The 25,895-nt window shown below is 61.5% G+C and overlaps 1 protein-coding gene across 1 annotated transcript in view; it reads left to right on the top strand.

Annotated features, from left to right (window-relative positions):
• The window catches only part of SDK1 (sidekick cell adhesion molecule 1), a 743,568-nt gene that overhangs the window by 670,132 nt on the left and 47,541 nt on the right, over window positions 1–25,895 (top strand). The window contains exons 31-36 of the mRNA XM_070363134.1: window positions 7,196–7,390; window positions 9,531–9,732; window positions 13,715–13,818; window positions 16,055–16,125; window positions 23,123–23,258; window positions 24,428–24,487. Of these exons, the coding sequence (XP_070219235.1) occupies window positions 7,196–7,390; window positions 9,531–9,732; window positions 13,715–13,818; window positions 16,055–16,125; window positions 23,123–23,258; window positions 24,428–24,487 (768 nt within the window). The remainder of the gene's footprint in view (window positions 1–7,195; window positions 7,391–9,530; window positions 9,733–13,714; window positions 13,819–16,054; window positions 16,126–23,122; window positions 23,259–24,427; window positions 24,488–25,895) is intronic.

Raw genomic sequence — 25,895 nt, 5'->3', positions numbered from 1 at the left:
TTGTTTGAAAAAGGGTTTCACTTCATTAAAAAAAAAAAAAGTTTGAAAATCTGTGCCAAGGGAGTCCCCCAAGGACCTTGAGCAGCTAAGGGATGTGATCAGATTTGTCTTCTGGATAATAACTGGCAGCCGTGAAAGGATGAACAGCGAGGCAGATACTTGCCGAGCCCCGGCTTCATTAAGACACGCCCGGGGCACACTCGCCACCTGCACAGCTCGGCCCTGTCCTCTGCGGCCCCGGGAGCCGCTGCTATGTGTGAGGACGGCGCTTCTGAGCCAGGTGACCAAGGACCTGCACATTCTGGCCACTAAAACCACAACCATCATCGAGGAGTCTCTGTTGCCGTGTGCATTTCAGACCCTGTGCCGCTGAGAGGCCCCGGGCAGCTGCTCTCAGGCCCCGGGGCGGGAGTGGTCTGTGGAGCTGACGAGGCTCTCGAGGTGCCTGGAGCCCGCACGCAGGCAGGGCTGCCCTCCTCTCGGCAGCCTGTCATGGAAGCAGCAGGACAAACCGTCTGATCACCGCCCCGTCCCGGGGGAGCCCCAGCGTGCTGCGAAACAAGATGCACGTTCGGAGCAGAGAGGTGAAGTCCCCCCGCCCGGCCCCCCGGGGGTCCCTACACACACACACACCACCTCTGCTGAGACCCGGTGGTCCCGGGTCTGTGATCATCTCCGCGCTCTCCACAGCCCTCCCGGGCCAATGCAAACCGGTTCTGACAGCAGCGCTCCGCGGAGTGGGCAGAGGAAGGCCTGCCCTTCCCTGTGCCCACACAGACACGTGCTCTGCTTTGTGACCGTGACTTTGAGCTGCCTCTCCTAGGACTTCCCTGAAACCCCGGCGGGGCTCCAGCCTCAGCCAGCGCTGGCGGTGACCCTTCCCGAGTCCCCTGCCAGGAAAGACCCCCGTCACCCCCAGGTGCCACTCCTCCTCTGAGAACCACATGAGAGGGCGCCTCTGCCTGCTGCCTCCCTTCCCCACCCATCCCCACCTGGGCCGGTCTCCTCTCCTCTTGGCTCCCAAAGCTCCTGCGCCCACAGTCACCACACGAGTCCCCCGTCCACAGAAGCTCAGCACTCACTTTAGAATCATGTGCCCTACTTTTACTGGTCTTTAACTTTTTCTGATCGTGAAAGCAACATGTAGAATGATGATTCAGACCACAATGCAGATAATCTAGATACCATTTCACAGTCCTCAGACTTAGAAGCACAGAAGGTCTGATGGCCCCCGGGAGAGGTGAGGAGGCGGGGAGAAGCCTCACGCCCTCTCCCTGGGAGCACAGAAGGTCTGATGGTCCCCGGGAGAGGTGAGGACGCGGGGAGAAGCCTCACACGCTCTCCCTGGAGCGCAAGCGCAGCTGCAGAGGGAATGACCAGGGCGGGTGCACCCCCACCCCGCTGCCTCTCTCCAAGGCCTTAACTCTGAGAAACCCTCCCTGCTGTTCACAGGGCCAAACGCACAGAGAGTCACGGCAGACTGCTTTAAATAACAGGAAATTTAGAAAAGAAACAAGTAGAAACAACCCAGATGTCCATCAGTGAGGCGGTGAGAAGGCAAACTGGGGGCTATTTGCACAGAGAAATTACAGAGGCCGTTAGAGTAACGAACGCGTGCTCCAGGAGGTGCCACGGAAAAGCCTCACAAACATCTGTTGCGGAAAAACAAGTTGCAAAAGCATCCACACAGCCCGGAGATGTCTCTGCACACGTGAAAACCTTGCAGACACGACCAGTTGTCATGAATGGGTACACACCTGTGGTGAAGCTGAAGCTCCAGTACCTGATGACTCACCGGGAAGACCTTGAGGCTGGGAAAGATTGAAGGCAAAAGGAGAAGAGGGCGGCAGAGGATGAGATGGTTGGATGGCATCACCAATTCAACAGACAAGCTCCGGGAGACAGTGAGGGACAGGGAGGCCTGGCATGCGGCAGTCCATGGAGTCGCAAAGAGTGGGACACGACTGAGCGGCTGAACAACAGCAGCAGCAAAGTCAAGAAAGTCGCATGCGGACAGGCCCTGGTGGCCGGGGTTCAGAGCCCACCAGGGCCCCTCTGTTCTGCTCTAAAGTGACTGGCCTCCCCTCCCCTTTGTATCCCTCTCCCCAGATTCTCAGTAAGGCGGCCTGAAGTCCAGCCTCAGGCATTGCGTACAGCCTGGGCGGGGAGGGTAACTCAGCAGCCCCTTCGCTCCGTTCCCAGGAGTCACGTAGTCCCTCTGGGCCAGGGCTGCCCACCTCAGGGGGACCGGTGATCAGACCTCCCGGGTATCGTGCAGGGCACCGGAAACCCAGAACAGCCAGTGCCGGTCAGCGCCAGCTGGGCACTGTGGGCCTTCAGCGCCTCCTCCCTGCTTTCGGACCAGAGAGGTCTCCTCCGCATCGCTGCGTGTCTGCACTCGGCATTTCTGTGTGTCCATCAGGGACGAGTGGCGGGGCTTCGTTCTCCATCGCCCTGGCGGCTCCACAACGGAAGGTTCCTGCTGAGAGGCACCTTTGGGCCAGGTTACGGGATGCCCCCGAGGTGCTGAGAAGTCTGGCCGTAGATCTCTAGTCCCCAGGGGTCCTTGAAAATCACAAAACCCCAGGTCAGGAGGGGGTGGGACTCCGAGGCTGCGTAACACAGCTTGCCACCTCCCCCGACGCCCTCCGGGGCTGTGAGGCGTGTAGCGGTAATTGTAACAAACATTGTCTGGGTAACCTGTCACCCGGATATTATTACCACCAGCGCAGCAAATTGTAGATGCTGCGGAAAGACGGGAAAACAGTTTCTAAAGATTCAGATTGGCGTTCACGGGGGAGGAAGGAAAACATCTTTTTGCGAGACTCGCTTTACGTGCAGGGACCTAGAGTCGGCGTCCCGACTCCGGCGGCGTGGCCTTCTGAGCATATAAACACCTCTGCGGCGAGAGCTTTTGTAATCTGTATCAAAACATGTTCTTTCATTTCCGAAAGAGATTAGCAGTGTGAAATACTGGAGGCGCCTACAGGGAGAAACACTTGCTTATTTGCGTAAATATTTTACCGGGAGAGCTCGAGGCGTTTAGAGCCTTCCTTGGAGGGTGCGGTGGGAGCCACCCGAGAGCGGCCGTCCCCCCTCGTTTGCAGCTAATCCACAGTCGCTCAGATGCTGCGAAGCCCGAGTGACGCGTGTGCTCCTCAGACCGGGAGGGTCTGTCCCTCCAGACAGACCGGATCCCACCTCCATGCAATTAGAAGTCAGCCTGCCCATGGGGGCTGAACCTTGACCTTTAGCTTGTTACACGAGGGTGTGCGGGACTCTGCTGAGAATTAGGGGCTCAGCTGAATAGGATCTGTGTTAGCAAACGCGTGGTTTGCTGCTCTGTTGGGTTTGTCTGACCCCCAGCCTCACACGGAGAAGCTGTAAAACCAGCGACCCAGGCAGCGTCTGGGCCAGGCTGATGCTTGCCCGCTCCCCCTTGGGAGATTCAGCCGCTGTGGATTCCCGAGCCAGGAGTGGGCGCTGAGGGACCATCGCCACCCACAGTGCCTGCAAGGGGGTCAGCAGCCCTGTGCCCTCCTCACAGCCTTGGCCTCGGGGCCCAGGATGGTCCCCAAACAGACAATGGACGGAACTCTCAAGCAGACACCATTTGCTACCCAGGAACCACCCAGTCCTGGGAAGGCCTCGCCACCACCCAGGAGGTCCGCCCTCGACTCTCCAGAGTCGCTCTGGGGTCTCTCCACAGTCAGCTCCTTTGACCGAGATGCCCCCCACCCACCCCCTGCAAAGGCACCCCGTCCTTGGCTGCACCTTCTCCAACTCTCTCCCGGCCCTGGCCTCCCCCGCGGGTGGCCCGGAACCCACCCTCCAGCCTGTGGCGCGCGCCTCTTTCCCTCCTGGTTTTCTAGACGAGCGACGTGTCCTCATCTTCCGGTGACTTCGAGCTGCTTGGGCTTCTGCAGCCCACTGCTTTCCCCCTGCATCCCCATGGGCCGCACGTGGTCATGCCCCTCTTAATTCCCCCCGGGGACCTTCCACCGCGGCTGCCCCCGGCCCTCTCCTCTCCGCCCAGGGACCCAGATCCCCGTTCCTTCCTCGTGTGGCTGCACCCTCTGACCTCCTGTCGCTGAGGCTCAGCTCCTGTTTCTGAGCTTGCTGGACCTGGGACCAGATAACGAGCCTTTTCTGTGCAAACACCCCCGTCCTGCCTCGCTCCCAATCCGTGTTCCCGAGTGTGTGGGCCAGTGCTCCGCAGTAGCTCTTGGCTGCTCCTGTACAGAAGGCTCTCTCCTGCTCATCGAGCCCGTGTTGAGGTGAGGTGTGGGCGTTCATCCTCATGGTCACGGCACCGCAGAACAGGACGGCAGGGACACGGTCCCTCTTCTAGGGCAAAGGACAGGAAGGTGCTCCTAGAGAGGAAGGTGCTCCTAGAGAGGAAGGTGCTCCTAGACTCCAGGGCGGAGGCATTTTCTCCCAGGTGCTCCTTGTGACCTGGATCAGAGACTAGCCCAGGTTTCGCGTGGTTCTCCGGGGTCGCCTGGAGCCCTCGGGGCTAGGCAGAAACGCCCCATCAGTCCAAAAGAGACAGAGGACAAGGAGTGAGTGAGGGGCCGTGTGACGGAGCCCACACGGGCAGGTGGGGGTGAGGTCGAGGGTCACCCCTGGGTCGTGCCCTGAGGGGCGGGGCGGGGAGTAGGGGTGGAGCCTTTGGTGCAGGGCAGACCTGAGCCCACCCAGGAGGCAATTAGTGGGTCCCGTTTAGATCGCAGCTCACAAAGACGTGCCTTTGAACAAAATCTCGGTTTCACCCCAGGATTTTTAACTCCAGCAGCAGATAATCTGAGCAGAAGTGAAATGTGATCAAGAACAAACGATAACAAAAGCACATCAGTAACCACATCTGAATCCTCATTGATTCAGGCTCACCGGCAGAAGGTGATTTGAATGATCAAGGCGTCTTCATCACACGTGACTCTCTGAAATACAGAGGGACACGTGAAGGGCCCTACTGCCGGCTGGTGGGCGCCGTGAGGGGTGGGGGGCCCTGGGATGCCTCGTGTTAACGGCAGTGTCTCCTGCGGGCCCCGTGCCTGGGAGGCGCTGGGCAGGGGGTGTCTGCTCCCCCGGCCGTCTCAGGTGTAGCCATGCCTTCTCACAAGCTGCAAAAGAAACCTGGTCAGCCCAGAGCTACCCAGAAGTTCAGTGTGCACACACACAGGGCCCAGGCCCCAGGAGTGCATATGTTCACCTGTTTTTAACGCAGAGTTCCTTTCTGCCTCTCTGAGGGCAGAGGGTAGGGTTGGAGTCCCTTCTTCACGAGGCGTGGTGTTTCTTCAATGGCCGAGCTCACTCACCCTGGGGACACGCCTCCCTCTTGAGGTCTTTAAAACATTATGTTTGATCATGTTCTTGGTGGTCTGTGTCTGCCTCTGTAGTCTTTGCGTTTGGTCATAAAGTTCAGTTTGTCTTGGCAGAATCAGTTCAATTCAGTCGCTCAGTCATGTCTGACTCTTTGCGACCCCATGAACTGCAGCATGCCAGGCCTCCCTGTCCATCACCAACTCCTGGAGTCCACCCAAACCCATGTCCATCAAGTGGGTGATGCCATCCAGCCATCTCATCCTCTGTCGTCCCCTTCTCCTCCTGCCCTCAATCTTTCCCAGTATCAGGGTCTTTTCAGATGAGTTAGTTCTTCGCATCAGGTGGCCAAAGTATTGGAGTTTCAGCTTCAACATCAGTCCTTCCAATGAGCACCCACGACTGATCTCCTTTAGGATGGACTGGTTGGACTCCTTGCAGTCCAAGGGACTCTCAAGAGTCTTCTCCAGCACCACAGTTCCAAAGCATCAATTCTTTGCAGAATACCTTTCCTTAATTCCTTGCCGTAGTTCAGCTACTTTCGTACGGGGCACAGGCTGACTTTCCTCCGGTGGCCAGGTGGACACGGGTCATTGGCTGTGTCCCATCACAGACCACCCCCCCCCCCGTCCCCTATGAGACCTGCTGTAGCTGCTGTGGAACCATGTGCCTGCGTGGATGGCGCTGCCCGCCCCCTGCATCTGATCTCCCCGGGTGCCCCTCTAAATCTGCTGAACACAGGCCTCACCCTGTGCCTCAGTCTCCTCGCAAATCCCGACAATGTACAAATAATAATACGGCACATGAAGGCTGGAGCAGAAGCCCTGAGGTCGCAGCTGGTGTGGGAAGGCGGCTTACGTCACTGGCAGCAGTGACTGAGCTTCAGGAGAGAGCTGGGGGTTAACAGAGAAGAGATGTACATGTTCTACAGAGTAACGGGGAGAAGGAGAGCAATGACGTAACTGATCAGGACAGTGTGACAGGCAAGGGGGGCTGAGGGAGCAAGGGGGAGGGTGGTGCTCCCACCAAGAGGGCGCTCACTGCTGGGCGTGCAGGAGGAGGGCTTCGCCCAGGTGGGCACGCTGACCACGTTGCCCTCCTTTTCCAGACACCAGGTGTCCGGGTGTCTCAGAGCTGGGTCTGCAAGTCCTCTGCCGCTTTAGACGCAGAGGCCTGGTCCTTAATGGTCGTTAATGATGTGGTCCTTAATGACGTGACTTTGAGCAGCCATGGGCCCGTGATGATCAGGGCACTCGGAGAGACGATCTGAGCTGAGGGCCCGCCTGGAGCTGATGTGCCAGCCCCCTCCCGCTTCCTTGACTGTGGGGAGAGCTGTCCCTGGGGGAGCCCCCGACCCCACCTGCTCAGATCCATGGGGGTGAGGCTTCTGGGGAGCAGGAGCGCTGGGGTGGCAGGAGGAAGAGGGGTGTGCAGACAGACAGACAGCAGACACACGGGGCCTGAGCACAGGCATGAGTGCCCCCAGGGCGGCCTGCTCCGGGGAGAAGGGCATTCCAGGCAGGGAGACCCTTGGGGGTCGAGGGCAGAGCTGCTAGAAGGTGGGGCCGGGGCAGAGAAGGCACCGCCCTCTGTGCTGCTCCTGAGCGTCCTCCGGGCCGGGCCACGGGGAGGAGGTAGCTGTGCTCGCGTCAAGTTCTGCAAAGGATGCAGAGGGGGCCTAGCGCCCCGAGGCCCCCTTCATCCCTGGGCCTGGCTTCCCTCTCAAGGGCCCAGCCTGCAGCTCAGATGCCGGCCTGGGAGAGGGAGACAGCGCAGAAACCCGGGGCTCGGTGGGGTGTCCCGGGTGGGGGCTGGGGGCTTCCCTGTGAGGGGGGTACGGCTGACCAGCAGTCTTCGTGCCCTGCTCCCCCAGGCTACCAGATCGCCTACCGCCTGGCCAGCAGCAGCCCCAACACCTTCACCACCGTGGAGGTCGGCGCCACCGTGAGGCAGTTCACGGCCACCGAGCTGGCCCCCGAGTCCGCGTACGTCTTCCGGCTGTCGGCCAAGACCAGGCAGGGCTGGGGAGAGCCGCTGGAGGCCACGGTCATCACCACCGAGAAGAGAGGTGAGACCCAGAGGCCCGACTCAGTGTCGGCCAGCAGTGGGGAGAGGCCCGGTGTGCCTGGGCAGGGGTAGGGGGTGGGGGGTGGCTGTGCGAACTGCGAGTTTATTAAGCACCTCCTGAGTCCTTCCTGGAGCTGGACACACAGCTTGTCCACACAGCCTGACACTCGCCACAGGCCTACATCCTCAGCCCTGATGTCTGGGGTTCAAGGAGAGAGACTGCCCCTCCTCCCCCTCCCCCTTCTCCCCTCCTTCCCACCAGAGGTGCCAGAGCCCCCTGCCGGCCCCTCACCCCCCACCCCTGCCCCGGGAAGCAGTTAGGCCAGCTCCCGCCACAAGGCGACCAAGAGCCCCGGGCCCCTCACCGCCCCACCCCTGCCCCCAGGAAGCAGTTAGGCCAGCTCCCACCACAAGGCGACCGAGAGCCCCGGGCCCCACACCGCACCCCCCACCCCTGCCCCCGGGAAGCAGTTAGGCCAGCTCCCGCCACAAGGCGACCGAGAGCCCCCTGCCGGCTCCTCACCGCCCCCCCCCGGCCCCCGGGAAGCAGTTAGGCCAGCTCCCACCACAAGGCGACCGAGAGCCCCGGGCCCCTCACCGCACCCCCCACCCCTGCCCCCGGGAAGCAGTTAGGCCAGCTCCCACCACAAGGCGACCGAGAGCCCCAGGCCCCTCACCGCACCCCCACCCCTGCCCCCGGGAAGCAGTTAGGCCAGCTCCCACCACAAGGCGACCGAGAGCCCCGGGCCCCTCACCGCCCCCCCCACCCCCGGGAAGCAGTTAGGCCAGCTCCCACCACAAGGCGACCGAGAGCCCCAGGCCCCTCACCGCACCCCCCACCCCTGCCCCGGGAAGCAGTTAGGCCAGCTCCCACCACAAGGCGACCGAGAGCCCCAGGCCCCTCACCGCACCCCCACCCCTGCCCCGGGAAGCAGTTAGGCCAGCTCCACCACAAGGCGACCGAGAGCCCCAGGCCCTCACCGCACCCCCACCCCTGCCCCGGGAAGCAGTTAGGCCAGCTCCCACCACAAGGCGACCGAGAGCCCCAGGCCCTCACCGCACCCCCACCCCTGCCCGGGAAGCAGTTAGGCCAGCTCCCACCACAAGGCGACCGAGAGCCCCCTGCCGGCTCCTCACCGCCCCCGCCCCCGGGAAGCAGTTAGGCCAGCTCCCACCACAAGGCGACCGAGAGCCCCGGGCCCCGATTCTTGCTTTCCTCCTCAGGGTCCACGCAGCCCCTGCTGAAGGAGCAGGAAACGGACAGGTTTGCTCAAGGTTTGGTGTGACTTAACTGAGGCGCAGACGTGAACTCCCTCAGGAGCAGCCCTGTTCTCCACCCTCCAGCCCCCAAGTGCCCCTGCCTCCCTGCAGCCCCCGTGGCTCAGCGAGGGGCCCAAGAGAGCCAGGCCCCTTCCCGTGGGCCCAGGAGGGGACTCGGGCTCTCAGGCCGCAGCGTGGGCCTCAGGGAAGGGAGTTAGATCCGGGTCCCTAGCGGCCATCCCCTTGGGGCCGGCAATCAGCTGCAGCGTCATTTCACCCCGCATGTCCTGATCAGAACCCGCACTCGTCACGATGCACAGTTCAACAGTTACTCCTGCCCCGTGGGGCTTCTCTGTTGATGTCAATGGGGTGAGGAGACCGGGCAACAGGCGAGTGACCCCCACTCAGAAACGGGTCCCGGCCCTGCTCCCCGCACCCCAGTCCCTACCCCAGAGGCTCAGAGCAGCCCCCAGGCCACCTGCTCCACAACCTTTATGGTCTCAGGCCCGGGTCAATGTCCAGGGAGCACAAACCAGGGTTAAAGAGGCACTGACCCAAAATCGGAAAGAGGGAGAGCGTCGGCAGAAACCTGGAGGTGCCGGGAGCTCTCAGCGCCGTCCAGGGTGCCTGCGCCTGGCGGTGCTCCCGGGGAGTGTGGCGGGCCCCCAGCCTGCCTGTTTCTGCTCTGAGAGTGGAGCATTCTGGGACTAAACGGGGGTCTCCAGTCAGGTCCGGCCAGAGTCCGGGACCCTCACATGGCTGTGGATGACGGCCTGCTGGCTGTCTGAGCTGGACAGCCAGCGCCCCGGGCAGCCGCCAAGCCCCCCCGGAACCACTCGAGGTGCCCCCGGCCCTGACCTGGCGTCCTCTCTCTGTCGCAGAGCGGCCCGCGCCCCCCAGGGAGCTCCAGGTGCCCCAGGCCGACGTGACGGCGCGCAGCCTGTGTCTGCGGTGGGTGCCGGGCAGCGACGGCGCCTCCCCGATCCGGTACTTCACGCTGCAGCTGCGTGAGCTCCCCAGGGGCCAGTGGCAGACCTACTCCTCGTCCATCAGCCACGAGGCCACGGCCTGTGTCGTCGAAAGGTACCAAGAGGGTGGGGAGGGCCCTGCCCCGCCCCTGGGGGCCCTGCCCTGCGCTCCCCCCGCCAGCTCCCACCCTCCCAGTAGGGAGACCCACGCTGTGAGCCCGCATCTGCCCTCTGGCTGGCCCTCCCATGCTGGGACCCAGGAGTCCCAAGGCCCACCCCGGCCTTTTCCTGCCTGTCCTTCTGAGCTCTGTCTGCCCTGCCCCCGCCCCCGAGCTCCAGGATCTAACGAGGTGACGGGGGCGGAGGCCCCCCCAGTCCCCGAGGCAGACGGAGGCCCAGCCTGCCCCTGGCACCATGTCACAGGCCAGTGTCACGGTCAGGGAGACCACCCTCCTCTATGCCCCGGCCTGGGTCAGCAAGGCACACCTCTTCCGCCCGCTGCCGTCCGTGGCTCCGCAGTGACGGCTGACGGCAGGAGCAGGCTGCCCCTGAGCCAGCCTTTTGGTGACCGCTGGGTGGGAGGAGGCCCTGGGCTCGCTTTGTCCTGATCCCACCCGGCCTCTTCTCTTGGCCGCCATTTGGTGACCGCTGGGTGGGAGGAGGCCCTGGGCTCGCTTTGTCCTGATCCCACCCGGCCTCTTCTCTTGACCGCCATTTGGTGACCGCTGGGTGGGAGGAGGCCCTGGGCTCGCTTTGTCCTGATCCCACCCGGCCTCTTCTCTTGACCGCCATTTGGTGACCGCTGGGTGGGAGGAGGCCCTGGGCTCGCTTTGTCCTGATCCCACCCGGCCTCTTCTCTTGGCCGCACCGCTTTGTGGTGGAGGAGGTGAGGGCTGTGGGGCGTTAAGTTGCCTGCCAGGTTCCTCCAGATGGAACCGTCTAGATGGGCAGGCCTGGGGAGTGACGGTCCCCCGGGACATAAGCCCTGGGCTGTGGGGTTGGCGGTGGTCCAGGCTGGCCCCAGGGAGACGCCCAACATCACCTCTGTCCTTCCCCCCCTGACTCCACGGACTCACACTCCAGGGTGCCCAGCAGTGGGTACCCCTGTCTTTGTGGGTCTGGAGCCCTCGCCAGGACCTCCTAGGAGGGCAGAGGAGGCCCCTTGCTTGTCTAGCTGACCACGGCTCCTCTCCTGGCTCCCGAGAGCCCCGTGCTGGGTGCTGGGTTACGTTCCCATCCAGCTGGGTGTCCCTCAGGAACAGGGCGGTGACCGCCTGGGCTCCAGTGACGGCTGCTATGATCAGCGACCACGGGCCCTGCTGCTCCTCTGAACGTGCCCTCTCCAGCAGCCTATGGGGAGACGGGAAAGAGAAAGGAACATTTATTAAGCGCCTGCTGTGTGACCAGACTTCTCGAGGCAGGCTGTGCAACAGAACTTCCCCTGGAAGTGCAGATACCATCACTTCCATTTTCAGAAATGAGTCGAGTGAGACTCCAGAGAAATTAAATGAGGTGCCCCAGTTAGGAGAGGGGGGGCCAGAATCGGAATTCCCGCTTGGCCCTCTTCAAAGCCAAGGCTGGAGGAGGGCTGGGGGAGTGAACAGAGCAGAGCTGGGGGAAACCAGAGGGTTTGTTCCTCCTCCGTTTTCCAAGTGGTCCTGGAAGTTTTGTTGTACTCAGCAGGGAGGCGGCGGGAGCAAGTGGGCAGGAGGGAGGTGGTGATGACAAGTGCTCGGGGCAGAGGTTAGACCAGTTGTCCGGGCTCTGTAGCCACGGTTGTCTCTCCAGGGTAATGAGCTGGCTGTTCTCTTCATGGCTTCTGAGCCATTCTGTGCCTATTTCCAGGTGCCAGGCAGGGCTTTCCTGCTGAGACAGAAAGTCCTGCAGCTCCGTGGCCCCCAGGGACAGTTGTGGGTCCTCTAGAGGAAGGGAGTCTGCTCAGCGCGGGGCGAGGCTGGGAGCTCTGATTCCCGGTCCCCTGGCCCCAGCCCGTCCGTCTCAGACCCGGGCGCACTCATCCAGCCGTCAAGTCATCCTTCACTGCCCGTGATGTGCCCCCGACTCCCTGAGACCCCAGAGTTCAGGAAAGAAAGCGTGGTCTTCAAAGAGCCTGCTCTTTGGCCTCAGTTCCCAAAATCCTCAGAGAAGAGCGAAGTGCTGAATGTAACGTGGTAGGCCACGTGCACTACCATGTCCCAAATAGAGCGCACTAGACGCGGTCCCCGAGGTCACGAGGAGTCCGACGCGACTGAGCGACAGAGCACGCGCGCACAGGTGGCCAAAGTGCTGCGTCTGAACACAAGGGTCGCTTCCAGGGCCCCCACCACGTCCCCAGCCTGCGCTGGCTTTCATGCGTCCTCTTTTCAACCCTCCCGAGAAACCTCCGGGGCAGATAACGTCCCCCTGCATTCGTCCCTCTAGCGAGCGTTCACTCAGCACCGCCTGGCACCAGGCCCGGCCGGTGATGCAAGAGCATCCCTGCAAGTGTGAACTCACAGAGAGCCACCACAGGAGGTCTCACGCAGGAGAAGATACGAAAACAAAGGGAGAGGAAAGCTTTCTGATCACGGCTTCCAAAAACAGTCCTCAATGTTTCAAGGTAGCAGAATCCTTTCTCTAAACAAAGTGTTTCCCAGAAGCCATTACCAACCAGATGCATGAGGAGCAGCTGTTGGTTGACACGGGGAGTGGAGACCCTGGACCCCCAGAGGGTTCCTTAGAGTTTCAGGGTTCCTTGGTCCTCAGTTCGAAAACCAATGGTTTACAGGTCAGATGGGAAGCAAGAAGGCAGGGTTGGTTTGAGGCAGGAGGGCTGTGCTTAGACCGAGGTGAGGAAACCTGGAGGCGGTCTGGACTAAGGGACAGGGAGGGAGCACCTAGAATCACCTGGGATGTTTGGGTCCAGGAAACAGAGAGGATGACGGGGCCACCGCCTGAGGCAGAGGGAAGGGGGAGGCGGGGTCCACATCGGCTCCTCGTGAGCAGGAGTAGCAGCAGCTGCTGAATGGGGTGAGCGGGAGGTGTCCCCAGGGACGTGGTGAAGGTGTGTGTGTCCTCGGCGCAGACGAGTCCATCTGAAGCCTTGGTTGTTGGTGTGGCTCTGTGCTGGGCACACAAGACCCCCGTGGATCCGGACAACTTGGGTGGGTGGATGGATGGAAGGGAAAGAGGAAGCCCGAGGTGGTGGCACCAAGAAGTGCATTCGTGTCCCTAAAGTCTCATCCATGGGCCGAGGGGAGACATCATTTCACTGTGGGCAGTCGACATCATCTTGGTTTTACTTCCTGCTGCTGCTGCTAAGTCACTTCAGTCATGTCCGACTCTGTGCGATCCCATAGACAGCAACCCACCAGGCTCCCCTGTCCCTGGGACTCTCCAGGCAAGAACACTGGAGTGGGTTGCCATTTCCTTCTCCAGTGCATGAAAGTGAAAAAATAAAGTGAAGTTGCTCAGTCGTGTCTGACTCCTAGCGACCCGTTTTACTTAGGGTTGTTTAAAAGGAGAGTCATCTTCCCACCCCAACCATTGACCAGTCTCTGCAGAGGGCAGAGGCCTCTGTCCCCTCCTCGTGACCTGAGAATCCTGACGGCTCCACCCTGCAGAGCCACCCTAGGGGTTAGAGAGGGTCGTGCTGGTCAAGCGCTGGGTACCCTGGCTGGCTCAGTCAAGGAGGGAGGAGGCCAGGGCAGACCCTAGAGCCCCAGGTCACGGGAGCTGCAGGCGGGAGCCCTGGGGGAGCGGGGAGGGGAGTGGGCCAGAGCTCGAGGTAATTAGCGCCTCTGGAGGAATCCTCCAGCTCCTTGGAGAGCAGCAATTTGTGCACGCAGGAAAGTGTCTCTAATTACAGGAGGCGGCTTCCTCCCCCAGGAGCCCTGAGCCTAAGCTCCATCCCCACCGGGAGTTCTGCGCCCCCTCCTCCCCCTCCCTGAATCTCCTGTCCCCCTAGACTGATCATCAAGCCAGCGCTGGGGGCTGGGGGCTGCTCCCCAGCAGTCCCGGGCCAGCTCACTGTGCCTGGGGGATGCAGCCCCAGAACGCCCCCTCCTGGGGGCCCCCCCAAGTAGGGGCTCCATGGTCACAGGTCTCTTCTGTTTCAGGCTGAGGCCCTTCACCTCCTATAAGCTGCGTCTGAAGGCCACCAACGACATTGGGGACAGTGACTTCAGCGCCGAGACAGAGGCGGTCACCACGCTGCAGGATGGTGAGCAATGGGCCCACTTCCCGCTGCTGCCTGTGCACCCCGAAACCTGGGCTCCTAGAGAGGCCCACTCCCCCCTTGAACCAGGAAGGGGTCACCCAAGGGAGCCGGGGAGCGACCATGGGCAGTGGGGTTCAATTAGCAGCAGAAGCCGGTGCCCCTGCACAGCTCAGGGCCGTAAATCAGACTTCAAGGGCTTCCAAACGGAGGGACGTTTCTTTGATTAGCTTCCAAACCCGATGATCCATTAGCATCCCTGACATTGAATAATTTATAGGGTCATTAAAGATAGATGCCATGGGGTAGCTGGATTGTAAGAGCTTTTCCCCATTTTTCTCATTCATGAGCCATCCTGGTTTTGCCGCTTGACAAATGCACAGTGACGTGGTGGCAGAGAGACCCCCTGAAAGCTCCAGGTCCCTACCCGCCCCCCACCCCTGCTTGGTTCTGCTCAGAGGAATTGGGCCTGAAGATCCCTTGTGAGTTTGCTTGGCCATCGGCAGTGAGGCCAGGCCCGGAAGGACAGGGAGGCGGGGTCCTCAGGCCCACCCAGCAGACAGGCAGGCGCTCAGGACAGAGCACGGCCACTGCACGACGACGCTGATGCTCGGAGCCCAGCCACGGACCTGTACCCTCAGTTCACTGGGCGGTGCTCTGTGACGATCCCCAGGCCCGCCCTGAGCTCCCCCTTCCCTGCTTAACTCAGCAGTGGAGCGACCTTCAAACCAGCCCATCCCCACGATCACACCAGGCCTCCGGGCTTCAGCTCTGCTCTTCTGTAGCCCGGGGTGTCGGGGCCTCCTGCCCTGAGGGACCAGCCGTGGGGTCCAGGGCCTTGCTGGCTCTTGAACTCGCCGAGGTCAGGCCGCCAGGGCCCCATGATCCTGACCGGAGAGGTGCCCCCCGACCCCGTAGGCGGGAGGCCGGGGAGGAAGGGCGGCCCCGGGTCTGGAGAAGCACTGCTTGTCCCCCGTGGCGTCCGCGGTATTCCTGCGTTAGCGCCTTGCCTGAGAGTTAGTTCTTAGAAGGAAAAAACCCGGCAGCTGGTCTGCGGGAGAGGGGTGCCCACCCGCTGCCCCTCACAGGTCGGTCAGAAGGGGGCCTCTCTCAGCCCTTTGATGTTCAAATCACCTCTTCATCTTCCTTTTCGAGACTCCAGTTTCTCTTTGCAATGGGTTGGCCTTGTGTTTTTGTCCCGTGTCTCTGAGTCCAGCTCTCAGGGGAGAGGACAGGCCAGGCTGACCCCAGGGCTGGGGCCAGTGCTGGGCGAGGGGCTTGGGAGCATGCAGATGGTTTGCTGGGAAAGGGTCTCTTATCCCGAGAGTACTGAGCCCGCCCCACGTGGGCAGGAACGCTGGGTCAGGGCCTTGAGCTGGAACAGCCAGAGGTCAGAGGGGCAGGGTAGAGAGCGGCCCCTGGGGCAGGGGGCCTGGAGTGTGGCCAGCATGGGCCCATCCCTGGTCTGGGCCCGGAGGACGGGGAAGCCTGCAGGGTGCAGGGGTCGCTCGGAGCAGCTGAGTCAGAGTGGGGAGCAGGCTGGGGGTGCAGGGCACACAGATGAGGCAGGTGGGGAGAGGCCCTAAATCCTTCTGCTCAAAGCCCGTTTCTGAACACTGACTCTGTCAGGGTGTCACAGCGGGGCCGCTGTGAGAAGGCCAGTCGGTCTGCTGGGAGCGGGCCGCCCAGGCCCGGCAGGGGCAGACGTGGTGGAGAGTGGGGCACGGCCTGCTGGACGTGACACACGCTCTAGAGAGCAGGGTGGGGTCAAACTGGAGCTGCACCAGGCCACCACCGGGACCCAGGCCAGGCCAGAGGTCTCCCCAGCCCCCGGAGTCACGCCCCTTTCCTGACAGTCACATCCGTGTTTAGAGTCAAGGGCCCTGGGCCTGGCTTGCTCATGTGTCCTGTTCAGAAGTCGCTCTGACCCACGTACCCCAAAAGAATGACACCCCTCCTCCTCTGGGGAGATCAGGGAACTGCAGGGGCGCTCGGGCGCCTCGGCCATGAAGAGACCCAGACTCTGCGTGCGTCCAGTGGGGCGGGTCCGTGGGAGGTGAGGTCAGGGAGGTGGTCCAGTATGAGGTCCCTCTCTCCTGGACACAGGCTGGCAGGCGGAGGAAGGGCGTCCCCAGGGAGGAGGGGGCCGCGTGCTGGCTGGTTGAGAGCAGGCGGGGACCGGGCCCAGGAGTGCCGGGCCAAGCTCGACGTCTAACCCGTGCTGCTTCCCTCTTCCTTCCAGTCCCCGGGGAGCCCCCACGCTCTGTGTCTGTGACACCACGCACCACCTCGTCTGTTCTGATCCAGTGGCAGGTAAGGCCCGGGGACCCCACGGTACTCTGTGAACCCCGCTCCTGCAGCAGCGAGCTTGCTCAGCGGGCACCCGGCCGACCCTGGGTTGGGCTGGAGAGTCCGGCTGGTGCACCATGCAGGGCCGTGGTGTGAGTGTGACCTCCAAGGGGGGAAGTCCAGTGCCGTGGTGACCTGCAGAGTGGACCGGAGCTCGGTGTGTTGGGGTGGGGGGCGGTCAGCAGGACGGCCAGTGGGCCCAGCGCACAGCCCGTCCGGTGGCCGAGTCATCCCAGGCCACTTCCCCTCTTCTGTGTCGCTAAGTGGCAGCTCCTTGGGGTAACAGGAACCTTTCAGTGTGAACAGAAGACATTTCCAAGTGTCCTCCCGGTGAACTGGGAGCTCACTGCTGTGGCATTCTGCACTTTCCAGCCTCCCTGGAGTGCTGAAACTGGATGAGGACCCAGGAGGCTTCAGCTGGGCTCTGACGGCTGTCCCGGGGGAGCCACGGCTGAGTGGCCCTCTGGGCCCCGGGAGAGGGACAAGGCCTGGCCTCGGCCTGCGGGCCAGTTTGCCACAGCAAGACTCTGACCCCAGAAGCCTCTCTGACCCCAGGTTCCTCCTCTGTAAAACAAGGGTTCCAAGGTCCCCTCTGAGGCCACCGTGAGGTCTCTGATCCAAGGCCCGTTAGACCCCTGACTTCCATCAGGATCTCTGGTGGGAGATGGGGAACATTCAACATGGAAACTGAAGGTTCCAAGCACTTCCAGTTCCCGCTCTCCACTAACACAATCGACCAAGAGCAGACGGTCTTCTGGGTGGTGCTGAATTCTGCCGGGTACGTGCTTGGTCTCAGACGTGGGTCTGGCTGCCCCGTAGCCAGCTGAGCTCGGGACTGTGGCACCTCAGCCGTTCTCGACAGGCAGCTGTGGTTGCAGTGCTGGCTGTCAACCCAGCCCTCCCGCCTCCAGCCCCTGGGCTGCGAGCGCTCAGTCCCAGACGCCCTGTGAGGCGAGGAGAGCTGCACGGAAGGTGCTGGGCGTGCCTGTCCATCAGCTGTCCCCCTTCAGAGCCCAGCAGGAGAAACTAATCGCAAGAAGCCTGAGCAGGAGGTGGTCAGTATGATGCATTGTGGAAATAAATGCCTGTCAACTGCCAGGCAGTTGAAGTATAATTAAAATTATGAGTAATTTACTGAATCAGAGCCAAGGGAACAAAGGGACGACGTTTAAATATAGATTTGCATTCCAAACAAAATGCTTCACCTGTAAATCTTTTTTAGTAATTTGTTTAAAAACGCAAGCACTGCCTGTAATTCCAAGGCCACTGACCCACTTGAATGGGCTGTCCATCAGAGTTGATTCCTCTTAGTAGGATGATCAACATTCAAAACTGAACATTCAAAAAACTAAGATCATGGCATCCGGTCCCATCACTTCATGGCAAATAGATGGGGAAACAATGGAAACATTGACAGACTATTTTCCTGGGCTCCAAAAATCACTGCAGATGGTGACTACAGCTCCAAAAATCACTGCAGATGGTGACTGCAGCCTTGAAATTAAAAGATGCTTACTCCTTGGAAGAAAAGCTATGACAAACCTAGGCAGCATATTAAAAAGCAGAGACATTACTTTGCTGACAGAAGTCCATCTAGTCAAAACTGATTTTTCCAGTAGTCATGTATGGATGTGAGAGTTGGACTATAAAGAAAGCTGAGCGCTGAAGAATTGATGCTTTAGAACTGTGGTGTTGGAGAAGACTCTTGAGAGCCCTTTGGACTGCAAGGAGATCAAACCAGTCCATCCTAAAGGAAATCAGTCCTCAATATTCATTGGAAGGACTAATGCTGAAGCTGAAACTTCAATGCTTTGGCCACCTGATGCGAAGAACTGACTCATTTGAAAAGACCCTGATGCTGGGAAAGATTGAAGGCAGGAGGACAAGGGGAAGACAGAAGATGAGATGGTTGGATGGCATCACCGACTTGATGGACGTGGGTTTGAGCATACTCTGGGAGTTGGTGATGGACAGGGAGGCCTGGCGTGCTGCAGTCCATGGGGTCACAAAGAGTCGGACACGACTGAGCGACTGAGCTGAACTGACCTGAGTGGGATGGTCAATCTGTGCCTTTCGAGGGCCGGTGCTGTTGGAATCTGAGGATTTGTGTGTATATTCTGGACAGCAGTGGCTCTGTGTTCACACTGAGTGCAGCTCATACTGGGCATTCATGTCTCTGAATTGATCACATTTCAGCTGGCTGTTCTGAAACCTCCAGCGGGTCACACAGTCTGTGACTCACATGCATTTCCTCTCTGGTCCCCTCTTCTCTGAGTGGATTTTGAGGCTGTTTTCTAGCAAAATTAGCGTCCTAAGGGACAGATTGCATCACGTGCAGTGGACTTGGGGAGGGGGACTCGGCTGTGCAGGGCGCCTTCCTAAGAGTGCGGTGCAGCCCCCGGTCAGAGGGGACCCAGGGGCCTGGCCTCTCTGGGACATCCTGGCCTTTGCTCCTTTCTCACCGCCCGCTCTGTCGTCTGTGAGAACTGGCTCCGGCGCCGGGCTCTGAGCACCCAGAGCCTCCTTTCCCTGCTGTGAGGTCCACAGGCCTCAGTGAGAAGACAGGAGGGCAGCGGCCGGAGGGAGGTGGGAGGTGACAGGATGGCCGGTCCCCACCCCCACCCGTCAGGGCAGGCAGGTCATTATCCAGTGGCACGTCCGCAGGAATGCAGGCTCAGGTGTGACAGCTGCTGGGCTTCAAGGGCAGGCGCCTGGAGCTGGTTCTCTAGGGCCTCCCGTGCCGCTGAGCCATGGACTCAGTCCAGCAGGCATCAGAGGGACCCCTGCTCTGGGCTCCAGGGAACAGAGGTGGTGGGAAGTCCCGGGCTCGGGCCCCAGGACGATGGCAGTGGAAGTCCCGCTCTGCCTCCAGCTCACCCTGAGACCCGGGAGTCCGTGTGGACCCTCCCCAGCCCCGGGTCACCCCCCCCGCGGCCCGCCCTGTCTGGGAAGGGACTCCGTGTGGACCCTCCCCAGCCCCGGGTCCCCCCCCCCGCGCCCTGTCTGGGAAGGGACTCCGTGTGGACCCTCCCCAGCCCCGGGTCCCCCCACCCGCGGCCCGCCCTGTCTGGGAAGGCCCACTGAGCTGGTCCCAGCCTGACCCCTGGCGCTCGGCCAGGACTGAGGTTCATGGTGAGAAGCCCCAGCCCTCTGTCCTCTTCCCGCCCGCTGGAGTGGGGGGTCAAGGCCAATGCACTCCGACCAGGTCACGGGCACTTTAACAAGGGCCCCTTTTCCAAAACTGCAAAAACACCCCGGGCCCCTGCGGACCGGCTGGTGGAATTTCCGATTTGCGGAAGGCAGGGTGAAGCACTTAAGACGCTTACGTCGCAGCTCAGGGCACCTCATCAACCTGCGGAGCCGGTCGGCTCTAGAGGCAGGGCTGGGGTGCAGGCAGGGCCCTCTGCAGCAAGGAGCTCCGCTGACCTCCCGGGGGCCTCAGCCGGGCGCCTTCACTGCAGGGGGACTTGTGGGGCGGGGGCCTCAGGACCCTCCCTCAGGGGTCACCGCTGTGGGCAGCCTGGGACCCAGAGGGTCAGAGGCCCTGTGACCGCTGAGCCTCACTTGGGAAGGGCGGTGGAGAGCGCGTCACTGAACCTGGACCTTGTCTGCACGGCTTAGGTGTCAGGTGGGAAAACGTCTCTCTTTATTCTCACGGGTAGACTTTTCCAACTTTCCCATCTGTTGTATTTTTTAAGAAGGGGGTGAAATAAACTTTTTCTTACGTGTTGTGATAGTTGTGCTTGAAGGAAGCCTAGGGGTGAGGACTGTAATTGTCTCAGCCGTAGCCAGTAAGAAACCCAGGGCTAGGGTCGGAGTGGCCGACTGTGGGCGTCCGTCCTTAGGAGGAGAGGGCGCCTGCGTGCATTACACACACAGACTCACACACGACTTGCACGTGGCATCAATTAGCAGTAAACGCTGCACGGTGTCTGCCTTTACCGCGTGGAACCTAGTTTTAAATAGCAGAGGGTCGTGCAAAACAAAAACCCTTAAAGCTATCTGAACCAATCCTATGAACTCAAAGGGGAGGGATCTAAAAAAAAGTGTATCAGAGGATCTGAAACGCTGCCGTCCTCAGGGCGGGGAGGCTCCAGGGCCGGGGCTGGACAGGAAGCATAGGGACCGCCCAGCATGCCAGGGCGTGCCCCGCTCAGGGGTGTCCCTGAATCTGCAGTGCGGGGGACAGAGGTTCTGTCCATCAAAATCGGTAGGAAAGAAAAGGGCAGAATAAACTAGAAACTGCAACAAGAAACAGAGCCTCTCTCCTACCCCCCAGGCAGGCCCCCAGGGTTCAGCCCTGTCCTCACCTCCCTTCCTGACAGCACACAGCTCCCCGAGTTCCTAGCACTCTGGTCAGTTGAGGCCTCGTTTTGGGAACAGTCGGGGCAGAGGGCCGCAGGCTCGCTGCTGGAGGAAGTGATCAGTGTCATGGTTCAGCCCGGGGCCCGGACGGACGGGCCTGTGCCTCGGGGACCCTGCGTGCCTGGCCGGTCACCTGCCCCATCCAGGCGACGCGGGCATCTGAGCGGGTCCACCTTCACTCTCAGATCGTTAGTTCTACAACCGTGAGGTGAGTTTAAAGATGTCTCCACCTGTGGGCGTCAGGAGAGCGGAGCGAGCACTGATACCCTGGAAATATGGGGTCCAGTCCCAGACCCGCACAGGAGAGAGAATCTGGCAGTAAAGCGACTCACACGACTGTCTGGTTTCTCAGTGTTTGTGAAGGTGATGCTTAGTAGTCCAGTGTCATCCGGGTGGGCTTGCTGGGCTCCTCTGACCAGAGGGATGCACGTGGATCCTGGGGATGTGGCGAGTCCACTCCAGTTTCCCAGGCTTGAGTGTCTGCGTCTGACAGGAAGAACGACCAGCCACGGCGCTTTCAGCGCGGGGACGGGGGGTGGGGGGGTCCAAGGACTCAGAAGTGGCGGGAGAGCACGTTGGGGGCTGCGGCAGACCTGCCCTGCAAACCCCTGGGCTCTCGTGGTGAAAACGTGGTGATTCCCGCTCATGGGAGGAAGCGCCCTTGCTGTGTGCGCTGCCCACTGGCGAGTGAGGGCAGAGAGCTGTCCCCTCCTGCAGGGGTCCCGAGTTTGGGACCAAGACCAGCCAGAGGTCACGGAGAACAGACTTCCCTGAGCATCCGGGTCCCCCCGGTGCCGCCCGGGTTCAGGGACTGAAATTGAAGGGTGCGAGTGTGGACAGCAGAGCGCCTGGAACCGGGCGCCCTGCCCTCCCACAGTTCCGAAGGCCAGCATCCAAGGTCAAGGTGGTAGCTGACTGCAGACACAGGGAAGCCTGCTGCCTGCCTCTTCCCAGCCTCTGGCGGCCGCGGCAGGCCTTACCGCTCCTTGGCTTCTAGACGCTTCCTTCAGTCCCGACCTCTGCCTTCGCGTGACATTCTGTGTCCAAATGTCCTCATCTTATAAGAATCTTTGGGTCTTTTTCTAGTCTCAGCATTTGTTAAATAATTGCTAGATTCTATATTGCCTCTTAAAATGTGTTTTGTCTTCACGATGCATCACGCTGAGCATCTAGGTGCCCGTGTGAATCAATTATCACATCACCCGATGGTGTTCACGAGCCCCAAGTCTGCCAATTTGTTTGCAGGCAATCTTCAAGCTCGAAGATTCAAGCCCTTCAAGCTCGAAGGCCATCCTGTTGTCTTGGTGGCATTGAAAAGACCCGGAGAGGATTGGTCTTGGCGTTTTGAGGGGTGGGGGAGTTAGTCCCAGGCTCACGTCTGTGGGTCTCAGGACCGCGCACACCTGAGATTCCACGTGGGGTCAGTTCCTGGACGTGTGATTGCTGCATTAAAGATCTGGGCAAATAGAACGGAACCGCCCTCTGGGAAGCCTGCCATCGCCGTAGAGTGCTCCCTTCCGCCGGTGCCCTCTTCCTAACTTGGTTACATCTGCAGAGACCCAAATCCAGATGAAGTCACTTTGCGGGGACCAGCAGTTAGGACTCAGCATGTCTCCTAGGGGGGCACAGTTTAACCCACAACAGGGGGGCTTTCCTACAGTAGCTGTGGCGTCCACTCGGGCACCAGCACGCTCTTGGTCCATCTGTCCAGCTGCAGTTTGGGAGGTTCGGTCCTGACCTGCTGAGGACCGTAGAGGAGGGAGCAGAGCCCGTAGCCCCCAGCACTGGGGTGAGTGTCGTGGCCTTATTGGGGTTCCAAGTGGAGTGGGATGGCCTTCCTTCCACAGACAGACCTGTCACCCAGCTGGGGATGCCCTCCCCAGGCTCACTAATCAACAGAAACCAGCCAAAGGGGGAGGGGCAGTCGGGCCGGGCCCTCCCTGAGCAGCAGCGGTACGCAGAGGGAAGCGGTTGCAAGGTCCTGGACTCACACACAGGCTCAGACTCCCCCACCGTCCGACCTTGTCTCCGAGCCACCCGTCAGCCACCTTCCGCTGGGTTCTTAGGAGTCAGGCCCTGCCCCACCGTCGGCCGCTCTCACGCCAGCTGAGGTGGCAGTGGGTGTTCTAGCCCTACGCCTGTCAGGCAGGGGGCCCACATGGCACGCAGAGGGGTCAGTGAGGGTCCCAGCGAGACGGCCATAAGCCCGGGTGGACGGGAGGGTCGGGGACTGAAGGGACAGGGTGGGTCAGTGGTGGACGACGCAGGGCTAGGCCGCATCCACGGCCCCCTTCGGTTCTGGGTCTGCCAGCAATGGGCAACTTCCTCTCTATCTGTGACCTGGGCCACAGTCTCCAGCCCCGGCCCTGGGGCTCGGGTGTCCAGGCTGGACAGGGAGACATGGCCATGTCCACGCACACAGGACCAGGAGGCCTGGGTTCCATCCCTGGACCCCGTCATTCCTCATCAGTGGGACACCTGCCTGTCCTCTTGCCAACAACCGAGGCCCCTCTAGTTGTCTTGAACCAGTGACGCCCCGCCTGTCCACACAGCCAGCCAGCATGCAGCCAGGCCCCTGACCGTGCTGTCTTTGCAGCCCCCAAGGGACGAGAGCCTGAACGGCCTCCTGCAGGGCTACCGGATCTACTACCGCGAGCTGGAGTACGAGGCGGCCCCCGCCACCGAGTCCAAGACACTCAAGACGCCCTCGGCTCTGCGGGCCGAGCTCACAGGTGAGCCCCCCGCCCCCCGACCCCACGGCAGGGAGGTTCCCATAACCACCACATCTGCCCACCCCAGGCCTGCTGGGAACAGCCGTGGGGGCCGGAGGGGGTGCAGCTCTGCCCCCTCCCCAGCATCCTGACAGTGTGCAAGGTCCAGGGCACAGCAAGGGCACCCAGGAAGGCTGCCTGGAGGAGGAGCCATCTGAGGGGGCCGTCGGGGTAAAAAGGATGTCACGGAGGACGTGAGAGGAAGAGGGTGACGCAGGGCCCGGCACAGCTCAGTGGGGGGAGGCAGGGGTCAGCCGGCCAGGGCAGGGCTAAGCCATAGGGGCCTGTGTGCCCTGGAGGAGGAGTAGTCGGGCCTCCGGAGACAGCGGTGCCGCCCCACGCGGAGCAGGCCCGGGGTGCTGGGGCCTGTGGAGACCCGGCCTCCCTCTCCCTGCTCATCTGCCCTGAGCCACTGTCCCCTTCTGCTCTCTATTGGGGGAAGGCTAAGAGATGACCCCCAGAACCATCAGAGAAGACACCTGGGCCCCTGGCACCCGCGTGGTGGGGGCGGGGGCAGGGCAGCCAGGGCACCGGGTCCAGCTCTGCCTGGGCCTCTTCGTGCGGGTCACACACACTGCGCTCAGCCCCTGGCGCCCCTCTGGGGTCAGCAAGGGGCTACAGCTTGGCCCTGACCCCACCGGGGGAGGACCTGGCTCCGCTGAGACCCGCACTCACAGCGTCTCCCCCGGTGCCCCTTGCCGATGCCCAGCGAGCCGTGACTGTCCCTCTGGGCTGAGTCACACACACCCTGGAATAAGGGGGTGCGAGGGTCTGTGCACCTGCTCACTTTTGGCTGGTCGTCCCCGCTGGCTTGGGGCACTCACCTGAGCACGTGATCAGACGCGGTTGCCCCGGGACCAGCCAGTCCTGTGGCCCCCAGTGCCGCTTTGCGCTACATTCTGCCAGATGCCAATTAGATCCGTTTAATCAGAGGGGAGACACTCCTCCCCCTTGTGGGCCCGGGGCCTGGCTGGATCAGGAGGCTCTGCGGGGGTCCCGGTGAGCAGACAGGCGTGTGGTGGCTGCTCTGGAGGCAGAGCAGCTTCCCGGCCAGGCCTCCTTCCACGTCTGCGGCCCGTCCTGGCGCTGGCTGTCCCCACACTGACGGCCTGTCTGCTCGCCCCCCACAGCCCAGAGCAGCTTCAAAACCGTCAACAGCAGCTCCACCGAGACAACCTACGAGTTAACACGTGAGTGACTCTGCGCTCAGCTGGTGCAGCTGGGCAGTGCCCCTCAGCCTCTCGGTGGACCGAGTGAAGACCAGCTCGGATTCCCAGCTCTCGTTCCTGGAGCCCCCCACCCCGTCCCACTAAAATGCGTGATGGGCCAGAACCACCGAAAGGGAGTTTCTAGAAACACAGGCTGGGCAGGGGTTCCCAACAGCCGTTCTCAGAGTTTGGGACAGAAAGTCGGGGCAGCGCTCTTCTCTGACGCTGTCGGCTTGTTTTTAGCCCCCTTTTTAGCTGTGGATTTACCTTCACCCTGTTATGTGCACACACTGCCGTGCGCCCGTCCCCACCGCCCACCTCAGAACCCTCTCGCCCCCAACCTGAGACTCTGCCCCACTAAACACGCACGCCCCCCACCTCCCCCAGCCCCACCCCGGGCGCCCACCCCCACCTTCCTGTCTCTGTGACCCCAGCCCCTCCAGGGACCTCGCAGCAGGGGACTCGCCCAGCGGGCCCCTCTGTGTCCGCTGGCTTCAGGCCTAGCGTCCTCCTCACTGCAGCGTCGGGGTCTCCCTCCTCTCGGGGTGGGGGGCGGACATCGCACGCACATGTCCAGCATTTGTCCATCCGGCCTCTCTCCTTCTTATCAAATCGTGGTGCTGCCCCTTGGATTCCAGCCAGGGTGGGTTTCAGTGACCGAGTGCAAGACTCAGGGACCAAGCTGCAGTTCAGTCCAGTGCAGAGGTCGCTGGATCAGAAAGCGGGTAATGGAGGGGAGGAAGAGCCAGGCTTGCCAGGCCCCGCGGGTGCCAGCGCTCTGCCAGCTTGTCCCCCATCACCCCGGCCACCACCTGGGACAGCCAACCAGCCCGGCAGCGGGGGCGGGGTTCCCGGAGCTGTGCCCTCCCCCTGAAGCTCTGCGTCATCCATCGCGGGCCGGCCCGCCTGCCCCTCCCCGCCTCGCTGCTTCCTTGTCTTTCCACCGAGTCCCTCCTGGGCCGGGCGTCTCCCAGAGGTGGCCTCTCCAAGAGGTTGGGTGAAGAGTCAAGTGCAGGCTGGCCCCAGTGACGAGGGCTCCCTACCCGGGTCTCCGCCCAGGCCTTTCAGTCTCGGGTTAGGAAGCATGGAAGGGGCGCCCGGGCCACACGCCGGCGTCCACTCTGGTGCGTCTCTGTGGATTCCTGGCAATCACATGAGGCCCCAAGTTGAGATGAAGCCGTCTGGTGGTTTCTCAGCAGCAGAGCTTGACCGCGGGGGCAGGATCTTGGCCGTTAAATGTATCTATGTTGGCAAACCAAGGCCCGTGAGGTCTGAATGGCCACATCCTGGGAAGAAAAGGGCATGAGACGCCAAGTGCATCGTGCAGGCCAGGCAGCCACACACGAGCTCTGCACTACTCGATGTGGCGGGAACAGCTAATTTTTTAAGC

The sequence above is a fragment of the Bos mutus genome, chromosome 25 (genome assembly GCF_027580195.1).
Source record: "Bos mutus isolate GX-2022 chromosome 25, NWIPB_WYAK_1.1, whole genome shotgun sequence".
NCBI lineage: Eukaryota > Metazoa > Chordata > Mammalia > Artiodactyla > Bovidae > Bos > Bos mutus.
This window is presented reverse-complemented; position numbering and strand designations above follow the sequence as displayed.